General features: G+C 43.8%; 1 protein-coding gene across 4 annotated transcripts in view; it reads right to left on the bottom strand.

Moving 5' to 3' along the window:
• TAFA1 (TAFA chemokine like family member 1) overlaps positions 1–16,497 on the bottom strand; it is a 509,292-nt gene that overhangs the window by 247,548 nt on the left and 245,247 nt on the right. For all 4 annotated transcript variants that reach the window (XR_010084030.1, XM_063426809.1, XM_063426808.1 and 1 more), the window contains exon 3: positions 3,679–3,726. Coding sequence is in view for 3 of the 4 variants with exons in the window: in XM_063426809.1 (XP_063282879.1) it covers positions 3,679–3,726 (48 nt within the window). In the remaining variant the exon portion in view is untranslated. The remainder of the gene's footprint in view (positions 1–3,678; positions 3,727–16,497) is intronic.

Genomic DNA, 16,497 nt, shown 5'->3' on the forward strand with positions numbered 1-16,497 from the left:
TTTACAAAGATGCCCCTCGCAGTAATACATACTTTGGCCCTTAACATGACAAACGTTTAGAATTATGTGGATATTTATTTTATGTTCCCCTTTAAATATCCTAAATGTTCAACCATCAGACATAATTCTAGAAAAGAAGGGGCAAAAAGTTATATGTAAAATTTTTATATATTTTTTTTTTATAAATAATTATATTTAAAAGGATTTGTTTACCAATTAGTGCTAATTTCATGTTTACAAAATTTATACAATGCTTTTTTGAAAGAGGTGATTAGGTATTCAGTATGGCTCTAGCACACAGAGCCTAGCGATGAATAAAAATTCATTTTGATGTTTTTGCCAACGCTTTCACCACCGTCAAATTTCAAACAAACGCCATGCAAATGGGATTCCTCTTGTATGCCTTAGAATTTGGATTCTGGAATGGCGTAACCCTGCCACTAACAATGCTTATTTAATTACAACTAGAAAGGTTAGATATTTTTTTTAACACACTCGTATTCTCTGGGAATTATCTGACTCTGAAATATAATTAATCATCCTCTGTCATGATTTTATTGTACACAGCGTTCTCTCAAGTCAATCCTTTATTCGGCTCCTCGTTTACATTATTATGACCTTCTTCCAGACTCTCTATTTTAGACCTCAGGTGAATTTTAGTCCTACAGCCTAGAAGAGACTAGTTTGTTAAACTCATTTGTCAAGTAGATTATCTGCTTAGAAACATAACACTGATGCATATGCTAGCATTTCCCATATAGAGACATCTAAAAAGTCACATGGACGGCAGCTGCCTGTGTTGGCCCCAGATTGAATTTTAAAACAGCAGCAATATAAAGATTATTTCTTTGTCACATAAAGCTCCCAGTAAACACAATTTGCATATTGTGCATACAGCTGTTTCAACACGAACTGTTTGCTGTGGTTTATTAAAATGATTTGATTTGTCAGATTTTTGTTGTAATAAAGTATTCACAACATTGGTAACACTTCAATATGGAATACTGTAGCAAAAAATATATTTTTTTACATTTTGGAGACAGAAAGTTAGGAGACAAAGACTAAGGAATTAATGAAGTTATAATGCAGTCCGCATGAGCAAGTTTGTCCTAGTTTGACCTGCAGAGCATAACAAAGCAAGCATATATTTTTAAATGAGCAATCAAACATATTGCATGACTGATAAGTCTACTCTATTCCTCAACTGTGCTGTAAAGTATTTACTGCAGTATTTTCTCAGTATGTAATGACTGCAAATCCTTCTTATTTTCAAATATAGGAAGCAAAGATATGCCAGACTTGTACGCAGCCTATAAATGCAAAATGATTTCTTTATATTTATTTATTTTCTGTCAGCTGAATTTAATATAAATTAGGACATTGGGCTTAATTGTTTAAGAAATTATAGTGAAAGGAAAACTAAATTGGAAATTTTAAGCCAAAGTTTGCAGAATAATTCTATATACAACTGTTATATATATATATATATATATATATATATATATATATATAAATCTCACACATACATACAAGTAGAAGGTCTCTCTGACTATATTATAGTATCTGCTTTTAGAAATAAACTCTTAGTGTCAAAACGTTGCCCACTTTCTTGGATGGCTGAATAAATCACCATTACACCAGTGAATGTTGTGTGCTGGAGTATTATTTTCCTTAAATTATCAGCATAGTTATTTTACATTTTGCAGTATAAAACATTATTCACTAAACTCCAAATAGTAGCAACATTAAAGATAAATGTCAAAACTTAAGCTAAAGTAGCCAAGCTGTGACTACATGTGAGGAGAAGATTATTTTCAAACAAACAATTTTGGCATGAATTCTAACATTAAAATCTGGATCCAATACAATTTGTAGGTTATTGAATAACCTTGGGTGTTTTTAGTCCACTGGTTTGTTTAATGGACTTACTGAAGTATGTCTCACAGGAGTTGGTTTGTTATGCATTAGTTACATTAACCAACATACACTATGATGCACCTCTATCTAGTTACACTATGTTTTTCATATTTTAAATTAATTTATAATAACTTATATATTAAATAGGAAAATTGGGTATTTTACATGTACACCAGGGGTCCAGAATTGTACTGCCAAATTCTTTCATATTTACAAAGACATAAATTATATAGTTCCTTAAACCTATTAAGTCCTAAACTGGAAGTACATGTTTCATTGCCAAACACTCAAAACAGTTTATTAAACAAACTATTTGTATAATTTCCACTGGACTGATAAACTGAAATGCAAACAAGGATTAAATATTTTAGTACATTTACAAAATCAGTCATACAGCTTACACAAAAATACAAAAATAACAATTGATAATATAACATTGAGTCTAAAGGAGAAAGGGTGACCATTTTACATAGTAAAATAGCTCTGGTTTATCACATACATAATTGTCCTGGTCCCTAATGAGACACTAATCACAAAAACATGAACCTATATTTATACACCCCATATCTACTGTATTAATATCAAGCCAGCTTGAGATTAATACAAGCTGGCTTGAGATTAACCATTCACCCATTTACATAAACATCATGCACTCACAATGTGCTGTATGATTAGAAACACTATAGTCAAACAACTTTAGCCTAATGAAGCAGTTTTGGTGTATAGCTCATGCCTCTGCAGTCTCATTGCTCAATTCACTGCCACTTAGAAGTTACGGTTTTGTTTCGGTTTATGCAGCCCTAGCCACAACTCCCCTAGCTGTGACTGACACAGCCTGCATGAAAACAAAATGGTTTCATTTTCATTTAGATGTAAATACTTTAAACGTTGTTATGTTCTGCTATGTAGATCTAACTTTGATTACATGCAGTAGGCGTCTGCCGGGTCTAGCAGGCTATTAATAGAGCAAGAGATAATACATTCTAAATTAAACAGGCTGTGCAATAAAGGAAATGTAAACATTAGATGACTCTTTACAGGAAGTGTTTAGGAAGGCTGTGTAAGTCACATGCAGGTACGCAGGTATGCCTACAACTGCAAAAAACAAAGTGATTTAACTACTAAATGGCAGTAAGACTGCAGGGGTATGATCAATACAACAAAACTGCTTCATTAAGCTACATTTATTTGGTGACTACAGTGTCCCTTTAATTCCAAATATGGTGCAATAAAGTGGAACTGCCACATATTATATTATTGAAGGTGTTACTATTCTTGCTAGTGTCTTGATAGTCATTACAGGGGATTAGCAATGAAATGGTGACAAAATTAGACCCATCAAGCATTTTCAGGACCCCATAAATGCTCCAACATCTGTTAGCCCCACTAGCAATGTACTTGCTCAGTATCAGCTGCCTCTCTCCTCTGCAGCAAGATATTTTATGTAAAAATTACTTTTACACAATATTCATGGGAGTCTGCTCAATCTTGGATGGCAAAGGCAGTCTGAGCGCGGTAGGCTAACTTGCCACCAGTGCTCTCAGCATAGCATTGCGATCAAAGATTTGACACATTCAAATGGATAATGACGAAGTGTAACTTATGTATTCAAATTGTGGCTGCAGAGGAAAAACTGCTATTTTGCCAAATTTCTCCAAGAAACTGGAAACAGGAAACTGAAAAATTCCACCCATAAACATATAGCATACTTTGTACTATTACAAACTTCACTAGTAATAGAAAAAATAAAATTGTACTTACCGATTTCTCCAAATTTTCTGTGATTCGGAAAGTGACCTGAAGAGAATCCTGAAAAGTAATTTAAAAAGATTGGTTAAAATTTCAATTGTGAGTCTTCAATGCATGTAGTTGTAAAAATGTTACATACATACATTTTATATACACACAAACACTGCAGTTTTGAAGGACTTGATACATTTAAACAGCTTTTATTAGGCTAACTTCTCAGTTTATCACAAAAACTTTCATCCTGAAATGATTGCGTCGTCATAAGAAACTGCCTCTACTGGCAGTCTAATTGACATCTAATAGAGGCATTCTGACTGACAAATGTAAACTTTGTCTCTCAAATAGTGATGTCCCGAACGCTTCGCAGGCGAATAGTTCCTGGCGAACATAGCTTGTTCGCATTCGCCACGGATGGTGAACATATGCGATGTTCGGTCCGCCCCTATTCGTCATCATTGAGTAAACTTTGACCCTGTACCTCACAGTGAGCAGACACATTCCAGCCAATCAGCAGCAGACCCTCCCTCCCAGACCATCCCACCTCCTGGACAGCATCCATTTTAGATTCATTCGGAAGCTGCATTCTTTTTTTTTTTTTTATTCTTTTTTTTGTTTTAGACAGAAGTGTGTTATATTTGAGCATGCTAGGCTGAACGTGCGTATATCATGGCTAGTTGCACTGAGGGTATGAGTATATAGCAGTACAAGTTGTGAAAGATGGCTGTCATGTTTAGGGTGTAGCTTGCACGTCAGAGGCGGCTCTCTAATTAGGCGGTTTAGGCGGCCGCCTAAGGCCTCGCGCTGTGTGGGGCCTCGCGGCCGCCTAATCCGCCGTAGGGCAGACTGACATGTCGGGTCCTTGAGGAGCGAGGTGCGAGGCCCCTCCTGTCAGTCTGACCGGGAGAGCCAGCCTTCAGTCTGCAGCTCCGCCGGGTGTGAGCTGCAGACTGAAGTGTCTCGCGATCTCTAGCCAATCAGAGCGTTGCCGCGGGTTACCATGGCAACGCTCTGACTGAAGATCGTGAGACATTCACCATGTGGTCTGCAGCTCTGCATCCGGCAGAGCTGCAGATCGCAGAGCCCACTGGACCACCAGGGAAAAAGGTACCTGCCACCCCACCTGTCACCCTGCCACCCACCCTGTCACCCCATCTGCCACCCCCTCACCCTGTCACCCCATCTGCCACCCTGCCACCCCACCTGTCACTCCCTTCACTCAGTCACCCCATCTGTCACCCCCCTCACCCTGTCACCCCCCTCACCCTGCCACCCCACCTGTCACCCCCTCACCCTGCCACCCCACCTGCCACCCCCTCACCCAGCCACCCCACCTGCCACCCCCTCACCCTGCCACCCCACCTGCCACATCCTCACCCTGTCACCCCATCTGCCACCCCATCTGCCACCCCCTCACCCAGTCACCCCATCTGTCACCCTGCCACCCCACCAGTCACCCCATCTGTCACCCTGCAACCCCATCTGTCACCCTGTCACCCCATCTGCCACCCCCTCATCCTGTCACCCCACCCTGCCACCCCCTCACCCAGTCACCCCATCTGTCACTCTGCCACCCCACCTGTCACCCCCCTCACCCTGTCACCCCATCTGCTACCCCCTCACCCAGTCACCCCATCTGTATCCCAGCCACCCCACCTGTCACCCCACCTATCACCCCCTCACCCTGTCACCCCATCTGCCACCCCCTCACCCTGTCGCCCCATCTGCCACCCCCTCACCCTGTGGCCCCTCTGCCACATCACTCACCCAGTCACCCCATCTGTCACCCAGACACCCCACCTGTCACCCCCCCCTCACTCAGCCACCCCACCTGTCACCCCCCCCTCACTCAGCCACCCCACTTGTCACTCTCCCCACCCAGCCACCCCACCTGTCACCCTCCTAAACTAGTCACACCACCTCACACTGTCACCTCCCTCCCCCTGCCACCCACCTGTCACCCCCTCACCCTGCCACCCCACCTGTCACCCCCTCTCACCATGCCAACCCCCTGTCACCTCCTCTCACCATGTCACCCCCTCTTACTCTGTCACCCACCCTGTGACCCCCCACTGTCACCCCCCTTACGCTGTCACCTCATCCTGTCACCCCCCCTCACCCTACCACCCCACCTGTCACCTCCCCTCACCCTGTCACACCACTCACCCTGCAACCACCCCACCTGTCACCCCATCTTCCACCCCCTCACCCTGTCACCCCATCTGCCACCCCCTCACCCAGTTACCCCATCTGTAACCCTGTCACCCCCCTCACTCAGCCACCCCCTCACCCTGTTGCTCCATCTGCCACCCCCCTCACCCAGTCACCCCATCTGTCACCCCCTCACTTTGTCTGCCAGCCCACCTGTCACCCCCTCACTTTGTCACCCCCTCACCCATGCCACCCCACTGTCACCTTCTCTCACCATGTCACCCCCTCTTACTCTGTCAACCACCCTGTGACCCCCCACTGTCACCCCCTTACGCTGTCACCTCATCCTGTCACCCCCCTTATGCTGTCACCTCATCCTGTCACCCCACCTCACCCTACCACCCCACCTGTCACCCCCTCACCCTGTCACACCCCTCACCCTGCAACCACCCCACCTGTCACCCCCTCACCCTGTTGCCTCCCTCACCCTGTCACCCCACGTGTCACCCCTCTCACCCTGCCACCCCACCTATCACCCAGCAAACCCATCTGTCACCCCACCTGTCACCCCCTCTCACCCTGCTTCCCCACCTGTCACCTTCCTCACCCATTCTCACCATGCCACCCCACCTGTCACCTTCCTCACCCATTCTCACCATGCCACCCCACCTGTCACATCCCTCTCACCCCTCTCACCTTGTCACCCCCTCACCCTGTTACTTCCCTGTCACCCCTTCTCACCCCACCTGTCACCCCCCTCACCCTGTCACCCCACCTCTTACTCTGTCACCCACCCTGTGACCCCCCACACTATATCACCCCCTTTACTCTGTCACCTCACCCTGCAACTCCCCAAACAATATGTCACCCCCTCTCAGCCTGTCACCCCACCTCACGTTGTCAGCCCCTAACTGTCATCCCCTCTCACCCTGTCACTCCACCTCACATTGTCAGCCCCTAACACTAGGTCATCCCCTCTCACCATGTCACTCCACCTCAAATTGCCACCCCACCTCACACTGTCACCCCACCTCACACTGTCACCCCACCTCACACTGTCACCCCACCTCACACTGTCACCCCACATCACACTGTCAGCCCTTAACACTATGTCACCCCACCTCACATTCTGCCAGCCCCTCACACTCTGTCACCCCCTCACACTTTGTCACCCCCCCTTTCACTCTGTCACCCCCCTCTCACACTAATGTCACCCCCTCTTACTCTGTCACCCCCTACACAATGTCACCCTCCATCTCACACTAGGTCTCCCCCCTCTCTCACAGTAGATCTCTCACCTCTCACATTATGCCACCCCTTCACACTGTCACCCCTTACACAATGTCACCCTCCCTCTCATACTAGGTCTCCCCCCTCACACACTAGGTCACCCTCCTGTCACCCCCTCTTACTCTGTCACCCACCCTGTGACCCCTCCACACTGTCACCCACCTGTACTCTGTCACCTCACCCTGTCGCTCCCCATACACTGTCACCCACCTCACACTTTCACCCCCTCACACTAAGTCACCCACCCTCTTATTCTGTTACCCACCCTCTTACTCTGACACCCCCCTCTTACTCTGACACCCCCCTCTTACTCTGACACCCCCCTCTTACTCTGTTACCCACCTTCACTATGTCACCCTCCCTCTCACTCTGTCAACCCCTCTCACTCTGTCACATCCCTTTACTAATGTAACCCTCTCACACTGTCACCACCCTCAGACTCTGTCACCACCCCTCACACTATGTCATTTCCCCCACACACTCTGTCACCACTCTCTAGGCACACTGACACCCCTTCATACACACGGTCTCTCCCTCCGCACACACGGGCACCACTCTCCGCACTCACGGGCACCACTCTCCGCACTCGGGCACCTCCCTTCATTCTCACTGTCAACCCTCAACACTCTGGCACCCACCTCCATACACTTTGGCACCCTCCTGCTCTTTTACACTCACCCTGCCACAGTTAACCCTTTACTCACCCGGTCACCCCCTGAAGGCAAGAATTATACACACTGTCATAAAATAGCTCCGCCATAAACTCAGTGCCAAAGGCCACAGGCAGTACACAAACATACACATGCTCAGAGAAACATACATACATATACAAGGATACTCACTGCCAGACACACATTCTCAAGCACACAGAGGTAGACAATGCAACAATGTATACATAGACTAGCTCTCTATATCCAGTGCTGCAAGTACCCTCTTCAATATATCTACAGCTTCTTATACACACAAATCAACTGCTATTTTTTCAATAATGGTGTTAGTGGGGGCCTCATGTATGAGTCTCGCCTAAGGCCTCGCCAAGTCTAGAGCCGCCACTGTTGCACGTTATCAATTATGTATTTATATCAGCAGCTCCATCACTAGTTATAAATCAAGTGTGAGTCGCCCCATGAGATGAGACTAGTGAATAACATAATACATGAACGGTTAAGGTAAAGGCATGTAAGGAACTACGACAATAAACTCTTTAGGAGGTGAAATAATGACATGTTTAAATGCTTGCTACTTTACGATGGTGTGGAGGATCGGCTATAGTGGGACATGCTTGTCAGGCTGCTGTTTACTGCTTGTGCTCATCCGATCCCTTCTGGGCGCCAGGTGCAGACCCTGGGAGTCCCTGATACCTGGAACAACAAAGGCAAGTCTCTGGCTGAGTGCCGGGTTCGCGGCTTGAGGTGGTGGAAGCTTGTTTTGTTGGGTGGTCAGATCTGTCCCGGTGGTGCTTCACGTCCGGTGCGGGATTGTGGTGGCTTAAGGTGGAGGCGAGTGCTTGACGTGGGTCAGGCTCTGCATTTCCGTTTGTGCCTCCGGTCCCGTCTTTGACGCCTTTTGCGTTGGTGGATTTTAATTGGGACTGCTTCACTTAGCTGTGGTGGAGCTTGTTGGGGCTGTGGTGGAGCTTGTTGGGGCTTCCTGCTTGTTATTTGCTTCCAAAATTGATTAAAGAGTCTGTCTAGCTTAGACTCAATATCCTGCCATGCTTTGCTGGTACCAGGAGGACACGCGGCTGCCGCCATATTGGGAGAGTCGCAGATGAGTATGTCAGCCTGGGCGGCTGTGCTCTGTGCGTCCATTAGCTCCAGACAGGCTCTCAGGGGTGGACCGGGATAACCCCCACCGGTCCGAGGGGGGTAACAGAGCTCCTGCAGGGAAGTAGCTGCTCCTGGGCATCCCAGGATCGGGAGATCGGCCACCTCTCCTGCCCGGTGAGCACAGGGCCACACTTGCCACGCGGATGTCAGTAAGACTCTGTCGAGTTGCTGACCGCTATTAAGCATGTCGGGTCGGTCAGGTAGGAGCAACATTGCTGGGTCATCCCCTTCTGGGGTTAAATTCGCTTGTTGATAGCTGCTGAGTGAGATATTGAGGGAGCTCACATGAAGTGCGCCTTTCCTCCATGACAGCTAGGCCCCGCCCCCCGGAAGCTGCATTCTTAGTGAGAGGAGGTACAGTGTATCTGCTGCTGATTTAATAGGGAAATCGATAGCTAGGCTAGTGTATTCAGTGTCCACTACAGTCCTGAAGGACTCATCTGATCTGTGCTTTAAGGACAGCACCCCAAAAAGCCCTTTTTAGAGCTAGAACATCAGTCTGCTTTTTTTTGTGTAATCTAACTGCAGTTGCCTGCCTGCCAGCGTGTGTGTCAGGCTCACAGCGTATACTGTGCCCACTTTCCCAGTGCCACCACTCATATCTGGTGTCACAATAGCTTGCATTTAAAAAAAACTAAAAACTTTTTTGACTGTAATATAATAGCAGTCAGTTTCCTTCACACGTGTGCCTTTCAGGGCCTGCCAGGGCACAGTGTCACACCAGTGCAACTCATATCTGGTGTAACAGTAGTGTACATTTAAAAAAAAAATACAGGGGGCTTGTTGTCACCTTTCGGGGACCCTTGGTGTTGTACGTGGCTGGGTGGAGGAAGAGACCTTCAATGACATCAGTGAGGACAAGGAACGGAACATGGCTAGCTTGGTATCCAACCTTGTGCAAATGGGGAGTTTTCAGTTGTGCAAATGGACTGTTTGCGGTTGTTTGCGGTGCGTTAAACGGGGAGTTTGGTCTGTCACTGTGAAGCGGGCGTAACCCTTACACTACCTGATCGATACAACATCATACCTGATGTTTTAAAGCAGGTTATTCCAAACAATTTAGGAATGTTAGGTGATTTATGCCCTTTATGGATTAAAACCAGACTCTGCATCAACTATGTAATTTTCCATGGGAGTTTTGCCATGGTTCCTCCTCCGGCATGCCACAGTCCAGGTGTTAGTCCCCTTGAAACAGCTTTTCCATCACTATTGTGGCCAGAAAGAGTCCCTGTGGGTTTTAAAATTCGCCTGCCTATTGAAGTCTATGGCGGTTCGCCCGGTTCGCCCGTTCGCGAACATTTGCGGAAGTTCGCGTTCGCCGTTCGTGAACGGAAAATTTTATGTTCGCGACATCACTACTCTCAAACTGAAATTTACATGAATAGGGTCTATGTACAAGAACACTATATTAATATTTAGTGTTTTTTGTGCTCAACATACCTCTTTAATTAACATATAATCAATGCATTTTCTAGTGACTACATTATGTTATTAATCCAGTCTGATTCACAGTTCCATTTGCTATAGGCATTTGTATAATGCTCAGAATAATTTTGTAGTCATTGGCCAAGTCATCAGTTGCATAATTAATATCTGTATTATTATTAACCCTAGATATGGATTTTCTGTAAATAATTTAAATTACACCACATTAAAATCTTTTCCAAATATATTAATATATATATTGTTTTTTTTATTTAGTTTTTTTAATGTCCATCATCTTTAAATTTCTGTGTCTGATGTAATTTTCGACTATTAATATCTCGGTAATAGTATATTTCTACAATTTTTATACAATTAAGTTTTATATAGAAATTGTTCATAAATTGTCTGACCAACACATGGAAATTGCCCATATGATAATAGATTTAGGCAAAGAGTGAGTTGCTTTTACGACTAAAGAACTTACTGAACACAAACCCAGTAGTATTTAATGTACTAAACCTTTGTTTTGGATCATCGGTTCTCTGACATCAATAATTAATCAAAAACATTGTAAACAAGGTCATATAAATAGAGATCAAATGTTGACTTCCAAAGATTGATGCAGATTAGTGGATGATTAACTCGTTGATCCCCGTGGACTGTTATAGGACATGCACACATTACTATGTGATTTCAAACAAAATGTCAAATAAAATAGAGAAAAAAATTGTAATATATACTATGAATCGACAACGTCAGTCCACTCTAGTATAACAAAGCAATGTAATGATAACTAGCAGTGAAATAAACATTTAATGGCTAATAGGAAAAAAATCATATATACAGGCACTCTTTTATCCGTATTGTTGCAAGGTATCCAGGTAGCCCATTGACCTCCTAATAATCATAAACCAATAAATGATACTGCACTCAATAAATTTGAGAGTATAATGTTGTATTTCATTTATGAATTTCATAAGTATTTCATACGTATTTGAATATATACAAAAAGTGAAAAAAATGTGAAAAAAGTAATACTTTAAGGAGAATGTATCCTATAGCGACCAATATAACTCCAAATATAAAAAAAATCCTAACAAGAGCTGGCTCACTAATATACAACAAATGCCAAACTATAGTATCATAGAAAATTCAAATTTGGAATATAGATGGATGCTGACAACGAAATATATACAATAGTGGAAAAAATAAACATAAAAAAAATTTTATGTATAAAAATGAAAAAAAAGAAAAAATGTTGAAAAAAAGAGAGAAAAAAGAAAAAATGTATATACAGTCCCAGTGTGTACTGTCGCTCCCCATACACTGTCACCCACCTCACACTTTCACCCCCTCACACTAAGTCACCCACCCTCTTATTCTGTCACCCACCCTCTTACTCTGACACCCCCCTCTTACTCTGACACCCCCCTCTTACTCTGACACCCCCCTCTTACTCTGTTACCCACCTTCACTATGTCACCCTCCCTCTCACTCTGTCAACCCCTCTCACTCTGTCACATCCCTTTACTAATGTAACCCTCTCACACTGTCACCACCCTCAGACTCTGTCACCACCCCTCACACTATGTCATTTCCCCCACACACTCTGTCACCACTCTCTAGGCACACTGACACCCCTTCATACACACGGTCTCTCCCTCCGCACACACGGGCACCACTCTCCGCACTCACGGGCACCACTCTCCGCACTCGGGCACCTCCCTTCATTCTCACTGTCAACCCTCAACACTCTGGCACCCACCTCCATACACTTTGGCACCCTCCTGCTCTTTTACACTCACCCTGCCACAGTTAACCCTTTACTCACCCGGTCACCCCCTGAAGGCAAGAATTATACACACTGTCATAAAATAGCTCCGCCATAAACTCAGTGCCAAAGGCCACAGGCAGTACACAAACATACACATGCTCAGAGAAACATACATACATATACAAGGATACTCACTGCCAGACACACATTCTCAAGCACACAGAGGTAGACAATGCAACAATGTATACATAGACTAGCTCTCTATATCCAGTGCTGCAAGTACCCTCTTCAATATATCTACAGCTTCTTATACACACAAATCAACTGCTATTTTTTCAATAATGGTGTTAGTGGGGGCCTCATGTATGAGTCTCGCCTAAGGCCTCGCCAAGTCTAGAGCCGCCACTGTTGCACGTTATCAATTATGTATTTATATCAGCAGCTCCATCACTAGTTATAAATCAAGTGTGAGTCGCCCCATGAGATGAGACTAGTGAATAACATAATACATGAACGGTTAAGGTAAAGGCATGTAAGGAACTACGACAATAAACTCTTTAGGAGGTGAAATAATGACATGTTTAAATGCTTGCTACTTTACGATGGTGTGGAGGATCGGCTATAGTGGGACATGCTTGTCAGGCTGCTGTTTACTGCTTGTGCTCATCCGATCCCTTCTGGGCGCCAGGTGCAGACCCTGGGAGTCCCTGATACCTGGAACAACAAAGGCAAGTCTCTGGCTGAGTGCCGGGTTCGCGGCTTGAGGTGGTGGAAGCTTGTTTTGTTGGGTGGTCAGATCTGTCCCGGTGGTGCTTCACGTCCGGTGCGGGATTGTGGTGGCTTAAGGTGGAGGCGAGTGCTTGACGTGGGTCAGGCTCTGCATTTCCGTTTGTGCCTCCGGTCCCGTCTTTGACGCCTTTTGCGTTGGTGGATTTTAATTGGGACTGCTTCACTTAGCTGTGGTGGAGCTTGTTGGGGCTGTGGTGGAGCTTGTTGGGGCTTCCTGCTTGTTATTTGCTTCCAAAATTGATTAAAGAGTCTGTCTAGCTTAGACTCAATATCCTGCCATGCTTTGCTGGTACCAGGAGGACACGCGGCTGCCGCCATATTGGGAGAGTCGCAGATGAGTATGTCAGCCTGGGCGGCTGTGCTCTGTGCGTCCATTAGCTCCAGACAGGCTCTCAGGGGTGGACCGGGATAACCCCCACCGGTCCGAGGGGGGTAACAGAGCTCCTGCAGGGAAGTAGCTGCTCCTGGGCATCCCAGGATCGGGAGATCGGCCACCTCTCCTGCCCGGTGAGCACAGGGCCACACTTGCCACGCGGATGTCAGTAAGACTCTGTCGAGTTGCTGACCGCTATTAAGCATGTCGGGTCGGTCAGGTAGGAGCAACATTGCTGGGTCATCCCCTTCTGGGGTTAAATTCGCTTGTTGATAGCTGCTGAGTGAGATATTGAGGGAGCTCACATGAAGTGCGCCTTTCCTCCATGACAGCTAGGCCCCGCCCCCCGGAAGCTGCATTCTTAGTGAGAGGAGGTACAGTGTATCTGCTGCTGATTTAATAGGGAAATCGATAGCTAGGCTAGTGTATTCAGTGTCCACTACAGTCCTGAAGGACTCATCTGATCTGTGCTTTAAGGACAGCACCCCAAAAAGCCCTTTTTAGAGCTAGAACATCAGTCTGCTTTTTTTTGTGTAATCTAACTGCAGTTGCCTGCCTGCCAGCGTGTGTGTCAGGCTCACAGCGTATACTGTGCCCACTTTCCCAGTGCCACCACTCATATCTGGTGTCACAATAGCTTGCATTTAAAAAAAACTAAAAACTTTTTTGACTGTAATATAATAGCAGTCAGTTTCCTTCACACGTGTGCCTTTCAGGGCCTGCCAGGGCACAGTGTCACACCAGTGCAACTCATATCTGGTGTAACAGTAGTGTACATTTAAAAAAAAAATACAGGGGGCTTGTTGTCACCTTTCGGGGACCCTTGGTGTTGTACGTGGCTGGGTGGAGGAAGAGACCTTCAATGACATCAGTGAGGACAAGGAACGGAACATGGCTAGCTTGGTATCCAACCTTGTGCAAATGGGGAGTTTTCAGTTGTGCAAATGGACTGTTTGCGGTTGTTTGCGGTGCGTTAAACGGGGAGTTTGGTCTGTCACTGTGAAGCGGGCGTAACCCTTACACTACCTGATCGATACAACATCATACCTGATGTTTTAAAGCAGGTTATTCCAAACAATTTAGGAATGTTAGGTGATTTATGCCCTTTATGGATTAAAACCAGACTCTGCATCAACTATGTAATTTTCCATGGGAGTTTTGCCATGGTTCCTCCTCCGGCATGCCACAGTCCAGGTGTTAGTCCCCTTGAAACAGCTTTTCCATCACTATTGTGGCCAGAAAGAGTCCCTGTGGGTTTTAAAATTCGCCTGCCTATTGAAGTCTATGGCGGTTCGCCCGGTTCGCCCGTTCGCGAACATTTGCGGAAGTTCGCGTTCGCCGTTCGTGAACGGAAAATTTTATGTTCGCGACATCACTACTCTCAAACTGAAATTTACATGAATAGGGTCTATGTACAAGAACACTATATTAATATTTAGTGTTTTTTGTGCTCAACATACCTCTTTAATTAACATATAATCAATGCATTTTCTAGTGACTACATTATGTTATTAATCCAGTCTGATTCACAGTTCCATTTGCTATAGGCATTTGTATAATGTTCAGAATAATTTTGTAGTCATTGGCCAAGTCATCAGTTGCATAATTAATATCTGTATTATTATTAACCCTAGATATGGATTTTCTGTAAATAATTTAAATTACACCACATTAAAATCTTTTCCAAATATATTAATATATATATTGTTTTTTTTATTTAGTTTTTTTAATGTCCATCATCTTTAAATTTCTGTGTCTGATGTAATTTTCGACTATTAATATCTCGGTAATAGTATATTTCTACAATTTTTATACAATTAAGTTTTATATAGAAATTGTTCATAAATTGTCTGACCAACACATGGAAATTGCCCATATGATAATAGATTTAGGCAAAGAGTGAGTTGCTTTTACGACTAAAGAACTTACTGAACACAAACCCAGTAGTATTTAATGTACTAAACCTTTGTTTTGGATCATCGGTTCTCTGACATCAATAATTAATCAAAAACATTGTAAACAAGGTCATATAAATAGAGATCAAATGTTGACTTCCAAAGATTGATGCAGATTAGTGGATGATTAACTCGTTGATCCCCGTGGACTGTTATAGGACATGCACACATTACTATGTGATTTCAAACAAAATGTCAAATAAAATAGAGAAAAAAATTGTAATATATACTATGAATCGACAACGTCAGTCCACTCTAGTATAACAAAGCAATGTAATGATAACTAGCAGTGAAATAAACATTTAATGGCTAATAGGAAAAAAATCATATATACAGGCACTCTTTTATCCGTATTGTTGCAAGGTATCCAGGTAGCCCATTGACCTCCTAATAATCATAAACCAATAAATGATACTGCACTCAATAAATTTGAGAGTATAATGTTGTATTTCATTTATGAATTTCATAAGTATTTCATACGTATTTGAATATATACAAAAAGTGAAAAAAATGTGAAAAAAGTAATACTTTAAGGAGAATGTATCCTATAGCGACCAATATAACTCCAAATATAAAAAAAATCCTAACAAGAGCTGGCTCACTAATATACAACAAATGCCAAACTATAGTATCATAGAAAATTCAAATTTGGAATATAGATGGATGCTGACAACGAAATATATACAATAGTGGAAAAAATAAACATAAAAAAAATTTTATGTATAAAAATGAAAAAAAAGAAAAAATGTTGAAAAAAAGAGAGAAAAAAGAAAAAATGTATATACAGTCCCAGTGTGTACACACTATTGTATTTAGGTGGATCTCACCAAAATGTCCTTTGAAATATAGTCCTGTTCCAGGTGAAATGTCCCTGCTCTCTTGTCCTTGCAATCAAACTGTTCCTCATTGCTGGATGGAATATTTCACGTCCTTGGCAGGTCCTTGTCAGGTATATGTCTTCAAGCTCTTGGAGGCCAGTTCTAATGTATCAAAGTTTAAGGGTGTACCATTCATATTTTAAACGGTTTACAACCACACCTATACACCCAGAATTATGCGGAAGCATACAAAATATGATGTAAAAAATAATAAATAATAAATGCTAGTATTCTTTTCATCCTGCATCTATGTATATAAAAAAAGTAAACATGAAGTAACCTGCTGTTATTGCAGAATACACAGATAGGTATTGTGATATATCTGAATATTATCTCCTGTACCTTTCCATATATATCTAAGGTACAGAGA

The sequence above is a fragment of the Pelobates fuscus genome, chromosome 7 (assembly GCF_036172605.1).
Source record: "Pelobates fuscus isolate aPelFus1 chromosome 7, aPelFus1.pri, whole genome shotgun sequence".
NCBI classification, from domain to species: domain Eukaryota; kingdom Metazoa; phylum Chordata; class Amphibia; order Anura; family Pelobatidae; genus Pelobates; species Pelobates fuscus.